Source organism: Caenorhabditis remanei, chromosome II (assembly GCF_010183535.1).
Source record: "Caenorhabditis remanei strain PX506 chromosome II, whole genome shotgun sequence".
Taxonomy (NCBI): Eukaryota; Metazoa; Nematoda; class Chromadorea; order Rhabditida; family Rhabditidae; genus Caenorhabditis; species Caenorhabditis remanei.
In genome coordinates this window covers 1329761-1348866 of record NC_071329.1, presented here as the reverse complement: position 1 = coordinate 1348866, position 19106 = coordinate 1329761, and the positions used below count along the sequence as shown (strand labels likewise).

Sequence of the window (19106 nt, the reverse complement as noted above, 5' to 3'; positions counted from 1 at the left end):
TTCGTCGTTTTTCGCTCAGACGAATGCGATATCACCAGATGGATAAGCTAAGTATTTCGGAGCAATTAAATTTGTAACCGTCACTTTCAAAATCTTCTATTGTCGTCGGCCGCTTCATCTGTCGAGGTGCTTTCTTCTCCTCCTGCCCTGGGCAAAAATTAATAGTTTGTTTTCCATTTATCTATCTTCGTTCTGCAATAATAAAAGCTTTTCCGAGAGCATTGCGCAAACCAGTCTTTGTTACAATTTAAGAGACACGCACAAGCCACCAGCCACGTTACACATGCGCCAAGTTGATCCGTTTAGGCTGATTTTTAATATGTTAGTACCCTGCGAATTTTAAGAATTTAAAACCATACCCTATTAGTATTCCTCTTCCCCATTAATTACAGTACCGGACAAAAAACTATCAACTTTTGCATTTTTCAGTGGAAAATGTCCAACTTTAAGAGTGTGTCATGGTAATACTGATTGCCCCAGAAAGTAGATTTTATATGGATCGTACAGATCAAAAGTAGACGTTTTTTTGTAGTTGGCTTTTAAATATAAAAAATGATAACTTTGGGCTTAAGAATGGGAAAATTGCAATTTTTGACAAGAGGAAAACAAATAAAAACTGGTATTGAGGGGGAAAAATATATTAAATGGTAAAGTACATATAGAATACGAGAGTAGCCAATAAGATGCTGAAAAACCAAATGGAATTCTCTGGAATCGGCTCGAAATCGGGCGGTGCGTTGAACCAATCAATGGTTTGATGGAACTGGCGGAGGACGCTTCGGCGCCATGTGTCCTGGAAAAATTTGATAGTTTTTCGAAGTTTTTCAGTTCTAAATACCTCAATATCAATCTCGAGAACGTCTGCAATGTGTTTTATAGTATCCATTATTGTTTTCATCAATGTGTCTAGCTTCTGTGCAAACTCGGTTATGGCTCTGGCTTCCGCAAGCTTCGTTTCGAAATTCTCACTATTTTTATAGTGATTCTCGACGATTTTCTCCATTTTTATCGCGAATTCCAGAGTTTGTTCCGCCTCTTTCAGTGCTTTTCTCATATTCTTTGCGATCTCATACAAACTTTCCGGCTCATTCACAAATCTTTGGATGCCATCAAATAGTCTTAAATTTTCGACTAAATGTTTGAGATTTATAATTGCTTCTTCCATTTGAATCTCTTTTTCTGCAAATAATTGTATAAAAGTGATAGAAAAATTGATTGAAAAATGAGTCAAAAGTTAACAAATTCAATAACTTCATTATTGGATTTGCGACATAATATGTTTTGACATGCACATTTTGACAGACATCTATTTCAATTTAAAAAATAGAGAACCTTGAAAACGAATCGAGCCCCTTTGAGCGTTTTCGCTTGGTAACCAGTTATGACTCATGCAGTTTTTCGGAAAAAATCATGCGCTCAGGGTGGTTACGACAGAAACGCTACCTTGTTGAAACAGATTGTAGTCTGGTTCAAACCTAATGAACAACTTGAATAATCAGGTGATATTGAGATTGGCAGAAGGAATGAGCCTTGACTTCGATTACCGTAAAAACTGTAATATAGGCGCATGCGCCTCTATTTTTCAACCCCCTTCCGAAAGTGCGCCTCTATTACAGGGGCGCTTCTATTACAGTTTTTACGGTAGTTAATCACCAACTAATGACTGTTATAGGCTTTTGGCATAGTCACTTACCTTGACTGACGCTCTGAGAGGTGGTAGGGATTGAGATGGTATTATCAGAAGTGCTAGTATCAGTAGTACTGGATACAGTTGGAGCAGTAAAAGGAATAATAGTAGATGTCTCACTTGTCCCAACGGTCGCCGGAGTATCATTGCAACAGTTCTCCTCACGGTGGTATAATTCACTGACTAACATTGCCCGCGGTTTATTCGATTTTCTCCAATCCTCATCAATTTGGTCAAGAATCTTAACACATTCGAAAGTGCAACATCCACCGACATAGCTTTTTTCAACATTATCCCAATCCTTGAACTCGAATGTGGAATTCAAGAAACCACAATCCAATTCTCGTTGACAGTGAACCAGAAGGGGTAGAAACAATATCAAAAACTGGGATATCATAGTAGAGAAAAGGCTTTGTGGATGAATTTGTAAATGTAAAAAGTTGAAGAATGAAGAGAAAAGGGAAAACGCGAGCTCGGTTGCTAGTCAAAAAGTCGTAAAAAGTGTCCGTAGCAACAGGTCTAGTAACTCTCTTTCTTTTCTTTCTTTCGTTGACCAATTTTCTAATGTTAGAGAGGGTGACATCATACCAGCCCATGTCTAGAAAGGTTCAGAAGGAAAGAAGTCTCAAGATTCTAATAATTCAAACGGTCGAAAACTAAAGATATAACAGAAACTTTTTATTTTTCATATAGCTGAAGAACTTCATCATACTGGAACAACAAGTTTCAGGGTAATATCAGTACACTCTGAAACACTTCATCACGCATTTTAATGAGACGTTTCAAAATGCCTACCAAACTTAAAGGTGTGCCTTTCGCTAGGAAGTTTGTACTGTTCTTCGTTTTTAAGTGAAGTATGTACTGGATAGATTCATATCTTATCTTCTACATACTTGCAAACCTAAAAGAAACGGGCCGACACGGGCCGGCGCGTAACTCGCTTCAAACTGAGTTTTATGAGCTGCAAAATATACCAAAATGTAGATCTCGACGAGTTCTGTGTCACTGATATAATACTTTTTTGGCCAATTTCGCGTTTTTGGCGCTTTTTCCCGGCGCGCCGCACATTAACGAATAGCCATCCGGCCCGTATTATATCAGTGACACAGAACTCGACGAGATCTACATTTTGGTATATTTTTCAGCCCATAACTTTGAGTTTGAAGCGAGTTACGCGCCGGCCCGTGCCGGCCCGATTTGGCCCGGCTTGCAAGTATGATCTTCTACCCAGCTCCAAAAACAGTTCAATATGCAAATGAATTAATCAACCAAATTATTCAATGCTGAATTAATCAACCAAATTATTCAATGCTAGTTTTACCATGGCACACTCTCAAAGTTAGGCGTTTTCAACTGAAAAAATCAAAAGTTGATGCCTTTTTGTCCGGTACTGTACATCTCCCCAAAAGTAAACAAACATTTAACAGATCAAAAATTTTATTCCCAAATAAATTAAATCCCATTTTTCAAAAAATTAATCACTGATTTCCAAAACACGACTCCTCTACAACTCTGCTTTTCGTCCTGGTTCCACTGAAATATAAGCGTTTTATTAAACATCTCTAAACACTCAAGAATTGACTTACAAACACACTTCTGCAACGTTCCAATCCATTTCCCGTCTTCTCCACATTGGTAAATCCGAAGTGGTTGTTTGGACAATTCTTGCATATAATATTTTTTACATATATGGATAATCCGTTCCCCAACTGCATAGTTCTTCTTTATCTCTTCAGATGTCGGACGGTTAGTGTATTGCAGGTTGAGATTGGATGGAAACGGACAAGTGACTGGGACGGCAGTGGTGGTTCTGGTTCTGCGTCGTGGAGAAGTTGTAGTCGTCGGTGGAGGTGTAGTAGTGGTGACTGGGACGGCAGTGGTGGAGGCTCCACTGGAGGACGACTTGGTTGTAGTCGTTGGTGAAATCGGGGTGGTGGTTTTCTGAAAACCAAAAGATTAAGTGATTATCGGGTTTTTATTCAGCCAACAATGACGCTCTATCAAAATTGAGCAATACCAGATGAGACTGACAAAAAGGTACGAAAGAGCTCGTTAGGGCTTCAGGAAATTATGATTTCAAAAAAACCTCGGTAGTAGTGGTGACTGGAGAGGCAGTGCTAAAGGCGACAGGGGTGGTGGAGGACGATTTGGCTGTAGTCGTTGGTGGAATCGGAGTGGTGGCTGATGGCTTGGTTGTGGTCGTGGCTTTCTGAAAATCGGAATTGTAATGCAACAACCGCGCTCTATCTAACTTGAGCAATGCCTGATATGGAGCCCAGGTATTGTGCGTTGCGGCTCTCTAAGTCTCTACTTACACAACCCTGAGCATCCGATGACGTCTTTGTCCTGGTAGTATTGGTTGCCGGGTTGAAAATTAACTGCTTAAGGACAGTTGTGCAATTTGGATAGGCAGTTAGGGACTCCGATAGAATCTGAAAAATGGATTCTAAGTTTTGAGTTTTCTGAATTTTCTCCCACGATTTCTCCATTCGGCAAGATTTGAGTTGTCTTGCTGTCCGGGAAGGTGAATGGAGTTTCCGTTGTTGTGGGAGTGGCCATCGGAGATGTTACTCCTGGAGATCCGGTTACTGCTCCTGTCGACGTCGCTTTCTGAAACGCGCAGGTTGGTTGCTTTAGCTCAGAATATACTTACACATCCGTTTGCATCTGCCGTCGTCTCTGTCCTGGTGGTGTTCGTCCTCGGGCTGTATATCAACTGCATTAAGATGGTGGTGCAATTTTTGAATGCGATCAAGGACTCCGAGATGATCTGCAATTGTTCATTCAGTAAAAGATTTCAGCGCTAGTAGACTCACGATTTCTCCAGAGGGCAACATCCGTGTGGTTCCACCAGTTGGCCACTGGAAAGATGTCGTGGCGTCAGATGGAGATGGTGTAGTGGATCCTCCAGAGATTGGCGTGGTGATGTAGACAGAGGAAGTGGTGGCTTTCTGGAAACATAGACTCTGGCTTAGGCCTACATCTGGAGATCATAAAACGCCGCGTCGTGTCCCATTCGCGAAACTCACACAGCCTTCAGCATCTGACGTCGTCTCTGTCCTGGTTTTGTTCGTCTTTGGGTTGTATATCAACTTCATTAGAACCGTCGTACAGTTGTTGTAGGCGATCAGGGACTCAGAGAGGATCTTGAGACAGAGTTATGAATTTTAGGATGTTTTTTTACAACTCACGATCTCTCCAGAAGGCAGAATCCTTGTGGTTCCTCCGGTAGGCCAGTTGTAGGTGGTGGTCTTCGAAGATGTTGATGCAGTAGTTCCGGGTTCCGAAGTCGTCGTCGTCATTGGCGTCGTGGAGAACTTTGAGGAGGTCGAGGTAGAAGTTCTCTGAAATTCTCAACATTAGACCTTGTCCAGCATCAAGGAAGACTCACGCAGCCGTATTCATCTGTGGTCGTCTCGGTTCTGGTCTGATTGGTTGACGGATTGAATATCAACTGCATGAGAACCGTGGTACAGTTTTCGTATGCAATGAGGGACTCGGACAAGATCTGAAAGATCTTTATAATTCTAGGCCGTATTGATTGAGCCTACGATTTCTCCAGAAGGAAGAATCTTCGTCGTTCCACCGGTTGGCCAGTTGTAGGTGGTTGTCTTGGCGGTACTGGAGTGAGTTGGAGTGGTCATTGGAGTTGTGGATATCATCAATGTCGTGGTTGACGTCTTCTGGAATCAAGTCAAGTCAAGATCTAACAAAAATTTAGATAACTCACGCATCCATTGGCATCCCTCGCTGACTCCGTTCTTGTCGTGTTGGTTACCGGGTTGAAAATGAGTTGCATGAGAACCGTCGTACAGTTTTCGTACGCGATCAGGGACTCCGAGAGGATCTAAAAACAGAGTGATGAGTTTTGGGCCGTTTGTTACAACTCACTATCTCTCCCGAAGGCAGAATTCTCGTCGTGCCACCGGTGGCCCACGGGAAAGTGGTGGTTTGCTCAGGAGTTGTCGTTGGGGTGGTAGAACTCTGAAATCAAAGTTATAGAAATACGAGGACGTAGAGTCATCAGGAAAGTTAGATGGTAGTGAACTGAAATTTTTGGGGAGTTCATGCTTCAATGAAATGTGAGGTCTTCGGTCCCGAGTGTCTTGACGCAATTTGTGAGCAAGATTGAATCGATTGATTCCCCGGTTATAACGCGCAATTCTTTCAATTTAGAGCGTCCTCCAGCCATCCAGTGCTTCAAGAATACATTCAAATCTTGGCTGCTCAATTTTAATCCTTCCAGCACTACATACTTGCATTTCATCGTCAATAAATGGTAATCACTCTCTTGGTCTATTGTGTCGGTCATTTCCGTTAACCTAATACCACCTGCTACCTTATCTTCTTGTGAAGCCCTCTCACCAAGCAGTCTTCTCTTTTTTTTGGGCTCTCTGTTTCTTTTTGTATTCTACCTACAGTACCGGACAAAAAGGTATCAACTTTGGCTGTTTTCAGTGGGAAATGACCAACTTTGAGAGTGTGTCATAGTAATTCTGAATGTCACACCAAAAAAACTTTTAATGGATCATATAGATCAAAAGTAGAGCTCCATTTTTGTAGTTGACAACTTTTTTGTACGGGTACTCCCTAGAGAGTTATGGCCATTTTAAGACGACAGCTCAAAATCGCACTAATTTGCACTGAAATTAGTCGATTTGAGAAAGAAATTACTTTGTCGTTATGTAACTTGCTAGAGAGTACCCGTACAAAGAAGCTGTCAACTACAAAAATAAAGTTCTACAACAAATCTGTATGATCCATTAAAAAATGTTATGGTGCGACATTCACAATTACCATGGCACACTCTCAAAATTGGTCATTTTCAACTGAAAACAGCAAAAGTTGATCACCTTTTGACCAGTTGTGTAGCGTCTTGCAACGAATACTACAGTAACCAAAGTACTTCATGTGTTACTAACAAAGTTCCTATTCTCTAGATTTAGATTTTTCAATTCCCCCGGCGCTATTTTTAACAAACAGCAGATGCTTCAATCCAATTCCAACAGGTCAACGAATTCACACATTGTCATCATCTATCTGATTTCCCAGCAAGATAAGTGACATGAATTTGAATAATCCCGATCTAGAATAGATAACAGTCATGTAGACAGGGTGTGAACGCGGAAATCAATAATGTATGTGAAGAAATCTGCCTGTGTTCTTTGTTCTCTGCCGCAAATCCTCGCACCTGTCCCTTATCTCACTGGGAAATCGGACAGATGATGGCAACTAGGCCACGCCCCCAACCCAGAACAGGTCAACCAGGTAGATTACAGTCAGTTGTCCCTTTCACTTCCGTACCGAGCAGTCCTCTCTTTTTGCGCTCTCTATTTTTCATTGCTTTCTATCCGTTTATAACTCTTATCAGATATCTTTTTGGATTCATTAGATTTCTCATTTAAATTATTTTATTTTCAGCCACTACCAATCACTACAGCGATGCACTGCCGCAACACACCAATGGAACAACAAAATGGATGGAGACAAAAATAAGGTGAGTAACAGGTACTTCTCTGATTTCCGCTCGCGGATGTAAATTAAATTATTTTAATTAAATTTTAAAATTTTAAAACTTTAAAACAATTATACTTAACTTAATTAGGGTCAGGAACTGGAGTCACATGAGTGGAACTCATTCGAGGTCCCGAACATGCCTTTTCCTTAAAATTTTAAAACTTTAAAACAATTATACTTAACTTAATTAGTGACAGGAACTGGAGTCACATGAGTGGAACTCAATCAGAGGCCCCGCTGATACTTTGATAATAAGTGACATTTCTCAACCCCTTGTCATTGAGGCAGTAGATCAACTCGGTAGCTACTCAAGTATAATTCGGGAAGATCTCACTAGTGTCACGGGGCAAAGATCTAACCACACGTTCCCCATGATGCACTCACCAACTGTCATTAGCTCAGACACAAAACACCCCACATCCTCATCTCCCCTCTATCTCAGTTTAGCTTCCACCAAGTGGTCGTGGTCGGTCGGCTCCCGCCGACCCTCCATTATACCGCCACAACAATAAAGATTGTGCAATCTATTCATGGATACTCACACTACAGAACACAGTTCACTCGTTAACACGGTTTAAGAGAACGCACTTAAACCCGCGTTACATGGAAGTCCCACCTCGAGTAGAAATTTCAAGTTCTGCGTTCAAACGAACTTGACTTTTCGAGAACCGTGAGTCAAATGATACAGAAGATCCTGAGTGCTATATTTCCTACACCCCACTACACCATGGAAACCACCCGCTACCACCTATATTTCTTCTATTTCTACGATCAATACTATTCGAATGTTTTTTGGAAGCTGATTCAACTACGATTGACTGGACACGACTGAGCAGCACCATCCGAGTGTAGCCGGATTCTACGACAAATTGCGCGGTACTTCGTTTTCGAGCCCTAATACTGAAAGTTTTCCCCATTGAAAGTGAAAGTTGTTTGTAAGTATTTGATGTCTCTTGAAAAACTACTAATATTGAATTGAAAAAAGCTCAAAGGAAGCTATAAAATTGGAGTTATTGAAAAGCCAAAAGTGCTATTGAGGGAATGGAAAAATCATTCCGTTGAGACTATTGTATTTGGAGTTCAGAAAAAAAAAGTGAACTCATAATTTCAAAACAACTAGAGAAAGAATTTTGGAAAAAAAATTGTTGAAAAAGAATAGGCTCCTGTAATTTTTTTTGTTAGGTCATGAATCCCGTCCTCATTTATTGTCTGATTGTAAAAAGATTACCGCGGAAGTTGACCCCTAGACCTTAACCGGAGAGAGGGCAATAGTATAAGTCAATACGTTTCTTTCAGGTATAAATATCAATTTGTATGTTATGATGCTTTGTTTTTTTGTTCGAATTTCTGTTTTTTATCTATGACACCAAATTGTTAAGAGACTCGACAGTTGTTCCGTTTCTGAGCTATCTCTCAATTTCATCAACACCATTAATTAAAGAGAAGCTCCGGGACAAAGCAGCTGCCGAGGAGAGGGAGAGCCCAGTTGTTTTGTTCATCTTTCTACCTGATGGAGAATGTTTCAACCCCAGGCGTCTGAAACATCTCATGGCGCTTCGGGGACGAAGCATCTTTCCAAAAGGGGAAGGATGTCACGGGGCAAAGATCTAACCACACGTTCCCCATGATGCACTCACCAACTGTCATTAGCTCAGACACAAAACACCCCACATCCTCATCTCCCCTCTATCTCAGTTTAGCTTCCACCAAGTGGTCGTGGTCGGTCGGCTCCCGCCGACCCTCCATTATACCGCCACAACAATAAAGATTGTGCAATCTATTCATGGATACTCACACTACAGAACACAGTTCACTCGTTAACACGGTTTAAGAGAACGCACTTAAACCCGCGTTACACTAGTAGTATTCCGGAACTGAACGAAAAGTGATGGGTATTGGGAAGGGAAGGCATGCAGGTCATACAAACGGATTACAAACTGAAATGGGGAAACTTACGTAGATTCCATTGGTGTTTGTTGTGGTATCTGAACCTAGAAAATTGTTACATTTGAATATAAACACGAGTAATAAAAAACTAACCGGTTGTTGTAGTTGATCCTGTTGCGCTCGTCGAAGTAGACACTCCAGATGTTCCAGTTGTGGTTCCAGTTGTTCCAGAAGTCGTCGACACTCCAGATAATCCAGTAGAAGTTGTGTGGGAGGTGGTGGTTCCAGTAACTTCTGTGGTTGGTGTTGATTGTTCAGTCTGTCCGGAGGTCGTGGACGCCGATGACATGGATTCCGTTGTTGTCGAAGTTGGAGTTGTCGAGCTTTCAGTCACTGTTGTGGTCGATGCTGTCGGTGTTGTCATGGTGGTTTCAGTGGTGTCAGAGGAGCGGGAAGAGAAAGAAGTGTGCGACGTTGTCGGTGTAGATGACGTGGTCGATGTTGATGCGGTCGTGGAGTCTTCAGAAGTTGTCACGCTACTCTCCGTTGCGGTCGTCTCAGTTGCAGAGGTCGGTGTTGAGGAAGTGGCGGTGCTGACTGTGGTGGATGCTTCGGAAGTTGTCGTAGATCCTACAGACGAAGGCGTCGTTGCCGTCAGAGTTGTTGTCTCAATTCCGGTGCTTCCAGTCCCTGTACTTCCTTCTGAGCTCAACTTGGTGCTGGTGGTTCCTAAAGACGACTCGACGTCAGTGGTGATCTTCGTTTCAGATGTGGATCCAGTACTAGTCGTTGCCATAGTAGTCGTCTCATCGTTGTTGTCTCCTTCTGAAAAATGGAATAATAGAATACAACACGACTATTGGTAAACTCACTTCCAGTTTCGATCGATGCAGCGATTGAGCTTGGAGTGGAAGACGTCTCTCTATCAGTTGAGATGATGATAGAATCAGTGGTACGGCCGGAAGAGGTTGTCAACTTTGATGAAGTGGTGGTTTGAGGGAATGTTGATGAAGAAGATGAAGTGGAGGACCCTGAAAAATGCGCGTTTGTCAGATTTGGCTACGTTTCAGTTGAAAAAAAAACTCACTCGAGCAATTATCCCAACGTGGCGGATCAGTGCAAGCTCCTTCAACACAATACAATAAATTCACCAAATAATCCCATTGATTGTATCTACTGTTGGTGTTCAAAACCAGTTCATGTCCGTTTTTCAAAGTGTTGACTGCAACATCCGAGCAACATGTTCCATTGTAGGAGAAATCGGTTCCTCCATTAATAGTGTACGCATCAAGGTTGAACGAGGTGGCAAGCCAACCACAGCTTGAGGAGTTTGAAGGAGTTGTAGGTGTTTCTGAAATAAGAGTTCATTTGGATACACATAATTTGAGCTAGTGCATGGACAGCTGAAGTCGTCGGTTTTTGAAAGATCCTGGTTTACATTCGTCTTTTTATTGTATCGTACGAATTTGGAAATTCACGCCTTCAGCGTTCTGAACTCACGCACTGGCTTTAAAAGTTACCCACCTGTGCTGGTAGTTGTACCAGTAGTCGTTAAAAAACATCCACAGTCTTTCAAATCTTTTCCAAATTCATCAATACTGCCGTAGCTCAACCAATCATTTGTCTCTCGAGTAAGACATCTCGTTATGACCGGTGTACAACAAGGAGTGTTTGTAAGAGCACCACATTCGAGATTGCCAGTAAGAAGGGAACGAGTAGAAGAAGATTCAGTAGTTGTGGGAAGAACAGTGCTGATGGGAGTTGTAGAAGATAAAGTAGTTGTTTCTGAAAATTTTAATTTTAATATTGTTAGTGAGATTATTATTATTGTATTAGAAATTTAGAACTAGTGGCCCTCTAATTACAAGTTTCATATGTTATTTTTGATTAGTGTGATTAGTGCGACATCAAACTAATATGTTTTGACATGCACATTTTGACAGACATCTATTTCAATTTTTCACAAGAAACGTTCAGTTTCAAGACACAAACCCTCTTTATACAACAGTTGCAACAACCTATCCCTCAAAGCATGAGACTCTGTCTTAAGCTAATCAATTTTCAGGTTACTCGGAAAGACAATAAAGGTATTTTTAGAACATTCTCTATGTAACTGCCTGCAGGTTTATTTAGTCCTTTCACCACGAGAATTGACAAAAGATAAGAAGGTAAGACACAGAGAGAAAGTGATAGAAAAATGTATCATTTGATCAATGTGAAGAAATAAATACTTCCGGTGAATAACGACAAAAACCATGTTTTCCATGAAACGATTTTATGCAAATGAGTTAATGAACTGTAATTATTCATGTCACTTAATTAACATAAATCAACCAATAGATCATTCGAAAAATGGATATAAAGAGAGGAAATATGGAGATAGAAGTAAAAAAATACACTAGGTATGAACTGGTTTATATTTCTCTCTGTTATTCTTGTACTTCTCTTTCAAGAAGGTCAAAGCTGTTTGAAAAGAAGATCAACTGATGATGTTTGCGAATGCTCAGATTTTCTTGATCTTGCTGCGTCAATGTTCCGTAAGGACAAAAAACATGGGAATTTCACAAATGAATGTTTTTCAGAGAGGAACAATGTGTTATTCAGTGAAGGATCTGGTTGTGTTAGAAATGTCACATGTGGTGCGCATTATTTCACTTACCTGACAACTCGTTTTAATGTTTCTGAAATATCTGCTCCTGATGACATGAGTAAAAACTCAAATCGCGCAGTGAGTTGATTGCAAACCAAGCACTCATGAATTACTAATTATCCCATCAGGACCTTCAAACAGTTGAACTCGAAGGTAACTCGTCTGCGCCTACAGGACCACCACTGGATTTGTTTTCTTTTTTTGGACTGGATTGTGAGAATAGTAAATGGTACGCGACAAAGTATCCAGCCGGATTGGAATATGTAGACATCAACGGAGAATTGAAATACTTAGGAGGCGGAGGCGAATTCAATGGAAAGAAATCAGAAATAATGAAATTTGCGTGGTGAGAAGGATTGCATCGAATAAAAAAGGGAAATGTTATTTTACAGCAGACCTGGGGCATAATCACAATGCTTCTTATTTCTTAAATTTGATGGCTCTTAATCCCATATTGTTAATAAAGGATATTACTATCACATAAATGAGGAGAGATCAGACAGGGCAGAATGGCTGGTTTTCATATACAAGTAATCCAGTTCGTTTTCAGTCATTGGACGGTTTCTATCAGTTAGAAAAATTTACCGTAATTGATGCCTTGGTGGCCGTTGGATCCAGCAAAGCCAGACAATCACATATTCTTCGTAAAACTCTCCCCATCTATTTAAATTCAGGTGTTATTGAGCTACGAACACTCACCAAAGTTATTTTCGTTTGATCCAGAACCTCTGAGAGCCCCAGATAGGCTTTCTGCACAGAAGACTTGACCAAGGATAGCCAAGGCTATCATAAATAGAAAACAAGAGTTCATAGTTTTGAGTTGCACAATGTTAGGGAAAAGTTGAAAGCGAAAAAAAGGGAAAAACTGGTTGAAAGTGAGCTGAATCCAGGTTTTAAAGGGGCTCGGAGGTGTCACAATTTTTTTTAGGTTACGCTAAAACCGGAATGTCCTGTTCGACGAAAGTAGGGTTCAGTGAAAATCCGAATGATACTCACCCTACCTATTTATATTCAGATTTTATTGAGCTACGTACACTTACCGAAATCAAAGCCTGCCTTGTCGTTTGATCTAGAACCTCCAGGAGCTCCTCCAGGTCCTAATACTTTTTCTACACAGGAGACTTGGGCTATGATAGCAAAGATTGCCATGAATAAAAAAAGATTCATGGTAAAAGTAACACAAATGTTAGAGAAAACTACGATTGAGAAAGGGAAAACTGGTTGAAAGTGAGCTGAATCCGTGGTTTTAAAGGAGCCTCGAGGTGTCAAAATGCCTAGCAACGGGACCCACTTGAGTTCAGTATCCTAGTAATGGTGACTCTGTGAAGAGAAGAGCCAAAAAGTGACGAGGTTATACAGTGGGATGTTGAGAGGAAAAGATATGGAACTAGTAAAACTACTTTCACAATCCAATATGTTGCGATTTTTATGTTTCAGATCTAATCGGCCCCTCTGAATTCGGTTTTTTTTCAAAAACCTATCATTTTTCTTGTTTTTCCGTTTGATCGTTTTCGCTTGGCAACACGTTATGTCTCATGCAGTTTTTTGGAAAAATCATGCGCTCAAGGTGGTTTCGACCAGACTTGCAACGGGCCGGGCCGGGCCGGAAGTAAAATTTACTTGGGCCCGGCCCGGCCCGGTCGGCCCGGAAGTTCAGTACTGAAAAAAATTCAATTTTTTTTTCGAAAATTTCCCGATTTTTTATGAAAAATATTTCTTACGAACAACTTTTTGTAGGTTTCGAAGGTTGTTGAAAAATATACTTGAGGAAAAATATGAAAAATTTTCAGAAAATAAATTTTTCGACAAAAAATTGTAGTGGAAAAATTTCAAAAATTCAAATCCGGCCCGGAATCTTGCAAGTCTGGTTTTGACAGCGGAAAAACCGCGATTGGTTGGAACAGATTGTAGTCAGATTCAAGACGAATGAACAACTTAAGTAATTGGTGATATTGAGGTTGGCAGAAGGAATGAGCCTTGACTTTGATTAGTTTATCAGTTAGCCACCAACTAATGACTGTTTTAAGTTTTGGCGATGATCACTTACCTTGACTGACACTGTGATAGGTGGTAGGAATTAAAGTGGTATTATTAGAAGTGGTAGTAATCGTCGTCAATCTAGAAGTCTCAGTTGTCCCAACGGTCGACGGAGTATCATTGCAACAGTTTCCGTCACGGTATAATTCACTGACAAACATTGCCCGCGTGTTAATCGATTCTCTCCAATCCTTATCATTTCGGTCAAGAATCTTAACACATTCGAAAGTACAACATCCACCGACATAGCTTTTTTCAACATTATCCCAATCCTTGAACTCGAATGTGGAATTCAAGAAACCACAATCCAATTCTCGTTGACAGTGTACCAGAAGTGGTAGAAACAATAACAAAAATAGGGATTTCATAGTTAATAAAGGACTTTGTGGATGAATTTATGAATGTAAAAAGTTGAAAAATGAAGAAAAAAGGGGAAAAACGCGAGCTCGGTTGCTAGTCAAAAAGTCGTAAAAAGTGATCCATAGTAACAAGTCTAAGAACTCTCTTTCAAGCATGCCGCTTGTACACGTTACTCACTTTTCTGATTTTTTGAGACAGTGACATCAGATTTGCCCATGTTTCGAGAACTGGTTATCGTGGATAAGTCAGAAATTAGTTTCATAGTGAAAGTACTGGTTGAAAGTGAGCTGAATTCTGGTTTAAAAGGGGGCCCGAGGTGTCAAAATGTCTAGCAACGGGACCCACTTGAGTTCAGTATCCTAGTAATGGTGACTTTGTTTGTAGAGGAGGCAAAAAGTGACGAGGGTTAACACGGTGGGATGTTGGGAAAAAGACACGTGTAACTTTTCAAACTAATTTCAAAATCCAATATGTTGCGATTTTTATGTTTCAAAACTGGAAGGTTCAGTGAAATTCCGAATGAAATTCCGAATCGACTGAGAGTCAAGCATCTTCGCATTAAGTTTACCTGGCATCAGCTGATTTGTTCGAACCAATATTTTGTAACATCCACTCTGACTTTAGCTCTATTTCCTGGACACTACGCTTGCTCATATCCTCTTAAGACTTATTTTTTAAAAACACTCTTTTATACTCATGCGATTCCACTGATTCACTTTACTACTGCTCGATTAGTCAATAGATTGACAATCCCATAGTCTCCGTAAAACTCTCCCCATCGCTTTATATTCAGGTTTTATTCACTCACCGGAATTGCCGTTTTTTCCAAAACCATCAGTAACTAATCAAACTAATTTTAGAATCCACAATTTTTTTTAGGTTACGCTAAAACCGGAATGTCCTGTTCGACAAAAGTAGGGTACAGTGAAAATCCGAATGATACTCACCCTATCTATTTATATTCAGATTTTATTGAGCTACGTACACTTACCGAATTCAAAGCCTGCCTTGTCGTTTGATCCAGAACCTTCAGGAGCCTTTTTAGGTCCTGATGGATTTTCTACACAGAAGACTTTGGCTAGGATAGCAAAGGCTATCATGAATAAAAGAAGATTCATGGTGAAAGTAACACAATTGTTAGGGAAAACTACGATTGAAAAAGGGAAAACTGGTTGAAAGTGAGCTGAAACCGGGTTTTAAAGGAGCTCGAAGGTGTCAAAATGCCTAGCAACGGGACCCACTTGAGTTCAGTATCCTAGTAATGGTGACTCTGTGTGAAGAAGAGGCAAAAAGTGACGAGGTTATACAGTGGGATGACGTAAGAAAAAGACGATCACCAATAATCTCACCTGAACAAAGACCTTTTCTACAAAGATAGTTCACCGACAGTAACTTGTCAAGAAGTTGCGTAGTGGAAGACCAAGTATCTCCTTGATCCCGTGAATTCAATTTTTCGATGGCTTCTTGACTACAACTGAGCTCCACCGAAATCCGCTTAAGAAATTTCTCATTTTCTCGGGTTCTCTCAATTTCGCACACAATTTTATTCGGTTTCGGTAAAACTCGGTTGTAAGAAGTGTGCTGTTCTTATACCACCGGTACCTAGAAGGAGCGTCCTATTGATGACATTTATGGAAATATCATTGAAATTGAGGAAAATGATGCCTTTTCATTTCATTAATAATTAAATCTCATCCTAAGAGTGCACTTACCGCATCCTATGTTTAAAATGTATGTCCGTGGCATAGCAAGCTAATTGCTGACCGTATTCAAAGATAAAGACATAGCCGACACCAAAGCAGCTTCCCCGTATGCCAACCCCCTTAATCCTCTCCTATAATTAGTATGAACAGAGAAGAGGCAGGTGCATCGAGCCGCCATTTGCTATATATTCTTTTTCCTCGCAGCCCTCCAATCTATTTATTCCAAACACGCGCTACATTTCAATAAAATGGGAGAACAACGGTAAGGATTTTATTATTAATTTCTTAGTACCTCACGCAAGATTATTTCCAGTGAAAATCGCGGCGGATTCCCACTACAAAAGCTGCCATGCTTGGTGACTGCTCGAATTATCAGGTCGATGAAGACATGGGAACAGTATGTGATATGTATATAGTATTTTATTTTACACTAAATTTTTCATTTTCAGACTACGTCTATGCCTAACTTCCAAAAAATGGAACTAATCACAAGGAGTATCAATCTCGCGTCAGCACGGTATGGATGCTGTTTTAAAGACACCGACTCATCCATTTTAATTGGGGTCGGAAATCAGCGTACGTCTATAATATGCGGTTCCGCAGTTCCGGAAGTAATAGTGGAAAATTGCTTAATCAGAGAAGAACTATCAAAGTGGTTGAAGCCAACGGACACAAATGAGTTGGAAACTATGCTGAGCATCCTTGAGAAGGTTATTCCGATTCTACCCTGCCGCTACAATGCAGTATATCTGGAACTCGCTGAGATGAGGACTATTAGTATTCAAGACGTCTTCTCTCATTCTATAATCAGAAATTCTGAAGGGATAGTGATTAAAGGTGACGAAGAAATACCATCAGACGATTTGGACTATATTCTGGAAACAGCGTCACGATTGAAACATTTGAGACTTTTAAACACTAGTCCTCCATACGGTTATAATCATGGAAGAGTGAGTTGGAAAGGTTGATTAAAATGGTTTGAAATAACATTTTCAGATTTTCGAACTTAAAAATTTCGAATTCCCCACTTCCGAGTGGATAAGCATCGAGCATCTGTTAAAAATAAAAAATAGCGTCAAAATGAATATTGGAAAGAATCGACTCAACTATGCAGACTTGAACAGATTCTTAAAGTACTGGATTCAAAGTGAAATTGATATGTTCAATAAATATATTCATATTGAAATGGAGGAAGATATTCCGGAAGATGTGTTGTTCAATGGAATCCTACGGTTGAATTCTGACTATTTTGAAGCAATCTCATATTTCATGTAACTATCGTTATTTATTTGAGTTTCAAAAAAAACCGACTTTTCAGAAAAGCTGACTCATATCAGCAGCAGAGGAACAAACCAGTACTTAGTATTTGGTATGAGGAGCAAACATTGAAACTCACCGCATGGTCACCGGACAAACGTTGGCGGAATGTAGATGGAGAAACTGGATCGTTTCAAGGAGAGTATGATGCATTGAGAGCTGTGGAAAGACGGATGGAATTGGAACAAACATTGAAGGAGAATTATGATGATGAAAAGATCCTAAATGAGATTAGAGAGCTAAATGAGCAGTTGGAACAGTTGCAGGAGGAATTGAATTTTACGATTGCTGAATGCATTTAATTTTTTTTTTCATGAATATAGAATTTAAATTTAGATTTTTCAACTTTTATGACCCATTCCGTTGTAATAAATAGTACCAGGGCACAACATGAGACATTTATTCAATTTGTGCCACTCCTAACCAATTTAATCTGGCTTTTCACTAATAACCTAAACTCGGAGTGAGAGCACGTGCACTTTCTCACGTTGACAGCTCAACTTTTCCAAAAATTTCTTTTTTGTGGTGATACAAAAACTTGCGGCGCCAGTGGCAACCCCCAGGGGGTAAGTTTGGAGCGTTTGAAGGAAAGTTATGAGCTAAAAAGTAAGAGCAACTTTTTTCGTTCAAAAAAATGACATGACAAATTCACGATTTTTGCGGTTCTGATTCGTACGGCGCCAGTTTTGAACATTTCCGAATATGACTATTATTACAAAAGTTTATGAGAAACGGTGTTTTTTAGAATTTATTTAAATTTGTGAATTCACTAATGATACAAAAGTTATTCAGAATCAATGTTTCTTAGATTTAATTCAATTTTGTGAATTCACTAATGACAATCAATCAACATCAGGTTACGGTACCAGCCGAAGCGGCGACCCACCGCCTTCAGTCAATTAACTATCATTACAAAAAGTTATTTCGAAACGGTGTTTCTTACATTTAATTCAATTTTGTGAATTCACTAATGATACAAAAGTTATTTCGAAACGTTGTTTCTTAGATTTAATTCAATTTTGTGAATTCACTAATGACAATCAATCAACATCAGGTTACGGTACCAGCCGAAGCGGCGACCCACCGCCTTCAGTCAATTAACTATCATTACAAAAGTTATTTCGAAACGGTGTTTCTTAGATTTAATTCAATTTTGTGAATTCACTAATGATACAAAAGTTATTTCGAAACGGTGTTTCTTAGATTTAATTCAATTTTGTGAATTCACTAATGATAATCAATCAACATCAGGTTACGGTACCAGCCGAAGCGGCGACCCACCGCCTTCAGTCAATTAACTATCATTACAAAAAGTTATTTCGAAACGTTGTTTCTTAGATTTAATTCAATTTTGTGAATTCACTAATGATACAAAAGTTATTCAGAATCAATGTTTCTTAGATTTAATTCAATTTTGTGAATTCACTAATGATACAAAAGTTATTTCGAAACGTTGTTTCTTAGATTTAATTCAATTTTGTGAATTCACTAATGACAATCAATCAACATCAGGTTACGGTACCAGCCGAAGCGGCGACCCACCGCCTTCAGTCAATTAACTATCATTACAAAAGTTATTTCGAAACGGTGTTTCTTACATTTAATTCAATTTTGTGAATTCACTAATGATACAAAAGTTATTTCGAAACGGTGTTTCTTAGATTTAATTCAATTTTGTGAATTCACTAATGATACAAAAGTTATTTCGAAACGGTGTTTCTTAGATTTAATTCAATTTTGTGAATTCACTAATGATACAAAAGTTATTTCGAAACGTTGTTTCTTAGATTTAATTCAATTTTGTGAATTCACTAATGACAATCAATCAACATCAGGTTACGGTACCAGCCGAAGCGGCGACCCACCGCCTTCAGTCAATTAACTATCATTACAAAAAGTTATTTCGAAACGTTGTTTCTTAGATTTAATTCAATTTTGTGAATTCACT

At 39.7% G+C, this 19106-nt stretch overlaps 4 protein-coding genes across 4 annotated transcripts; 2 read left to right on the top strand and 2 right to left on the bottom strand.

Annotated features, from left to right (window-relative positions):
• Nucleotides 1-640: 640 nt before the first annotated feature.
• On the bottom strand, nucleotides 641-2084 carry GCK72_003899 (uncharacterized protein; the record flags this gene model as incomplete). Its single annotated transcript, XM_053724321.1, has 3 exons — nucleotides 641-793; nucleotides 839-1179; nucleotides 1694-2084. 3 exons carry the CDS (start codon nucleotides 2082-2084, stop codon nucleotides 641-643), a joined length of 885 nt encoding a protein of 294 aa, XP_053588515.1.
• A 1107-nt stretch (nucleotides 2085-3191) lies between these two features.
• On the bottom strand, nucleotides 3192-14146 carry GCK72_003897 (uncharacterized protein; the record flags this gene model as incomplete). The annotated part of the gene is made up of 20 exons (XM_053724319.1): nucleotides 3192-3220; nucleotides 3274-3628; nucleotides 3774-3896; nucleotides 4003-4119; nucleotides 4166-4297; nucleotides 4341-4457; nucleotides 4504-4638; nucleotides 4717-4833; nucleotides 4879-5031; nucleotides 5079-5195; nucleotides 5239-5370; nucleotides 5418-5534; nucleotides 5579-5671; nucleotides 9161-9195; nucleotides 9245-9916; nucleotides 9964-10122; nucleotides 10179-10442; nucleotides 10616-10876; nucleotides 12782-12850; nucleotides 13789-14146. The coding sequence occupies 20 exons, from the start codon at nucleotides 14144-14146 to the stop codon at nucleotides 3192-3194; spliced, it is 3555 nt and encodes a 1184-aa protein (XP_053588513.1).
• Nucleotides 11496-12091, top strand: GCK72_003898 (uncharacterized protein; the record flags this gene model as incomplete). Its single annotated transcript, XM_053724320.1, has 3 exons — nucleotides 11496-11628; nucleotides 11674-11819; nucleotides 11870-12091. 3 exons carry the CDS (start codon nucleotides 11496-11498, stop codon nucleotides 12089-12091), a joined length of 501 nt encoding a protein of 166 aa, XP_053588514.1.
• Nucleotides 14147-16190: 2044 nt separating the features above from the next.
• On the top strand, nucleotides 16191-17460 carry GCK72_003896 (uncharacterized protein; the record flags this gene model as incomplete). Its single annotated transcript, XM_053724318.1, has 4 exons — nucleotides 16191-16238; nucleotides 16291-16791; nucleotides 16838-17112; nucleotides 17160-17460. The coding sequence occupies 4 exons, from the start codon at nucleotides 16191-16193 to the stop codon at nucleotides 17458-17460; spliced, it is 1125 nt and encodes a 374-aa protein (XP_053588512.1).
• Nucleotides 17461-19106: the final 1646 nt, after the last annotated feature.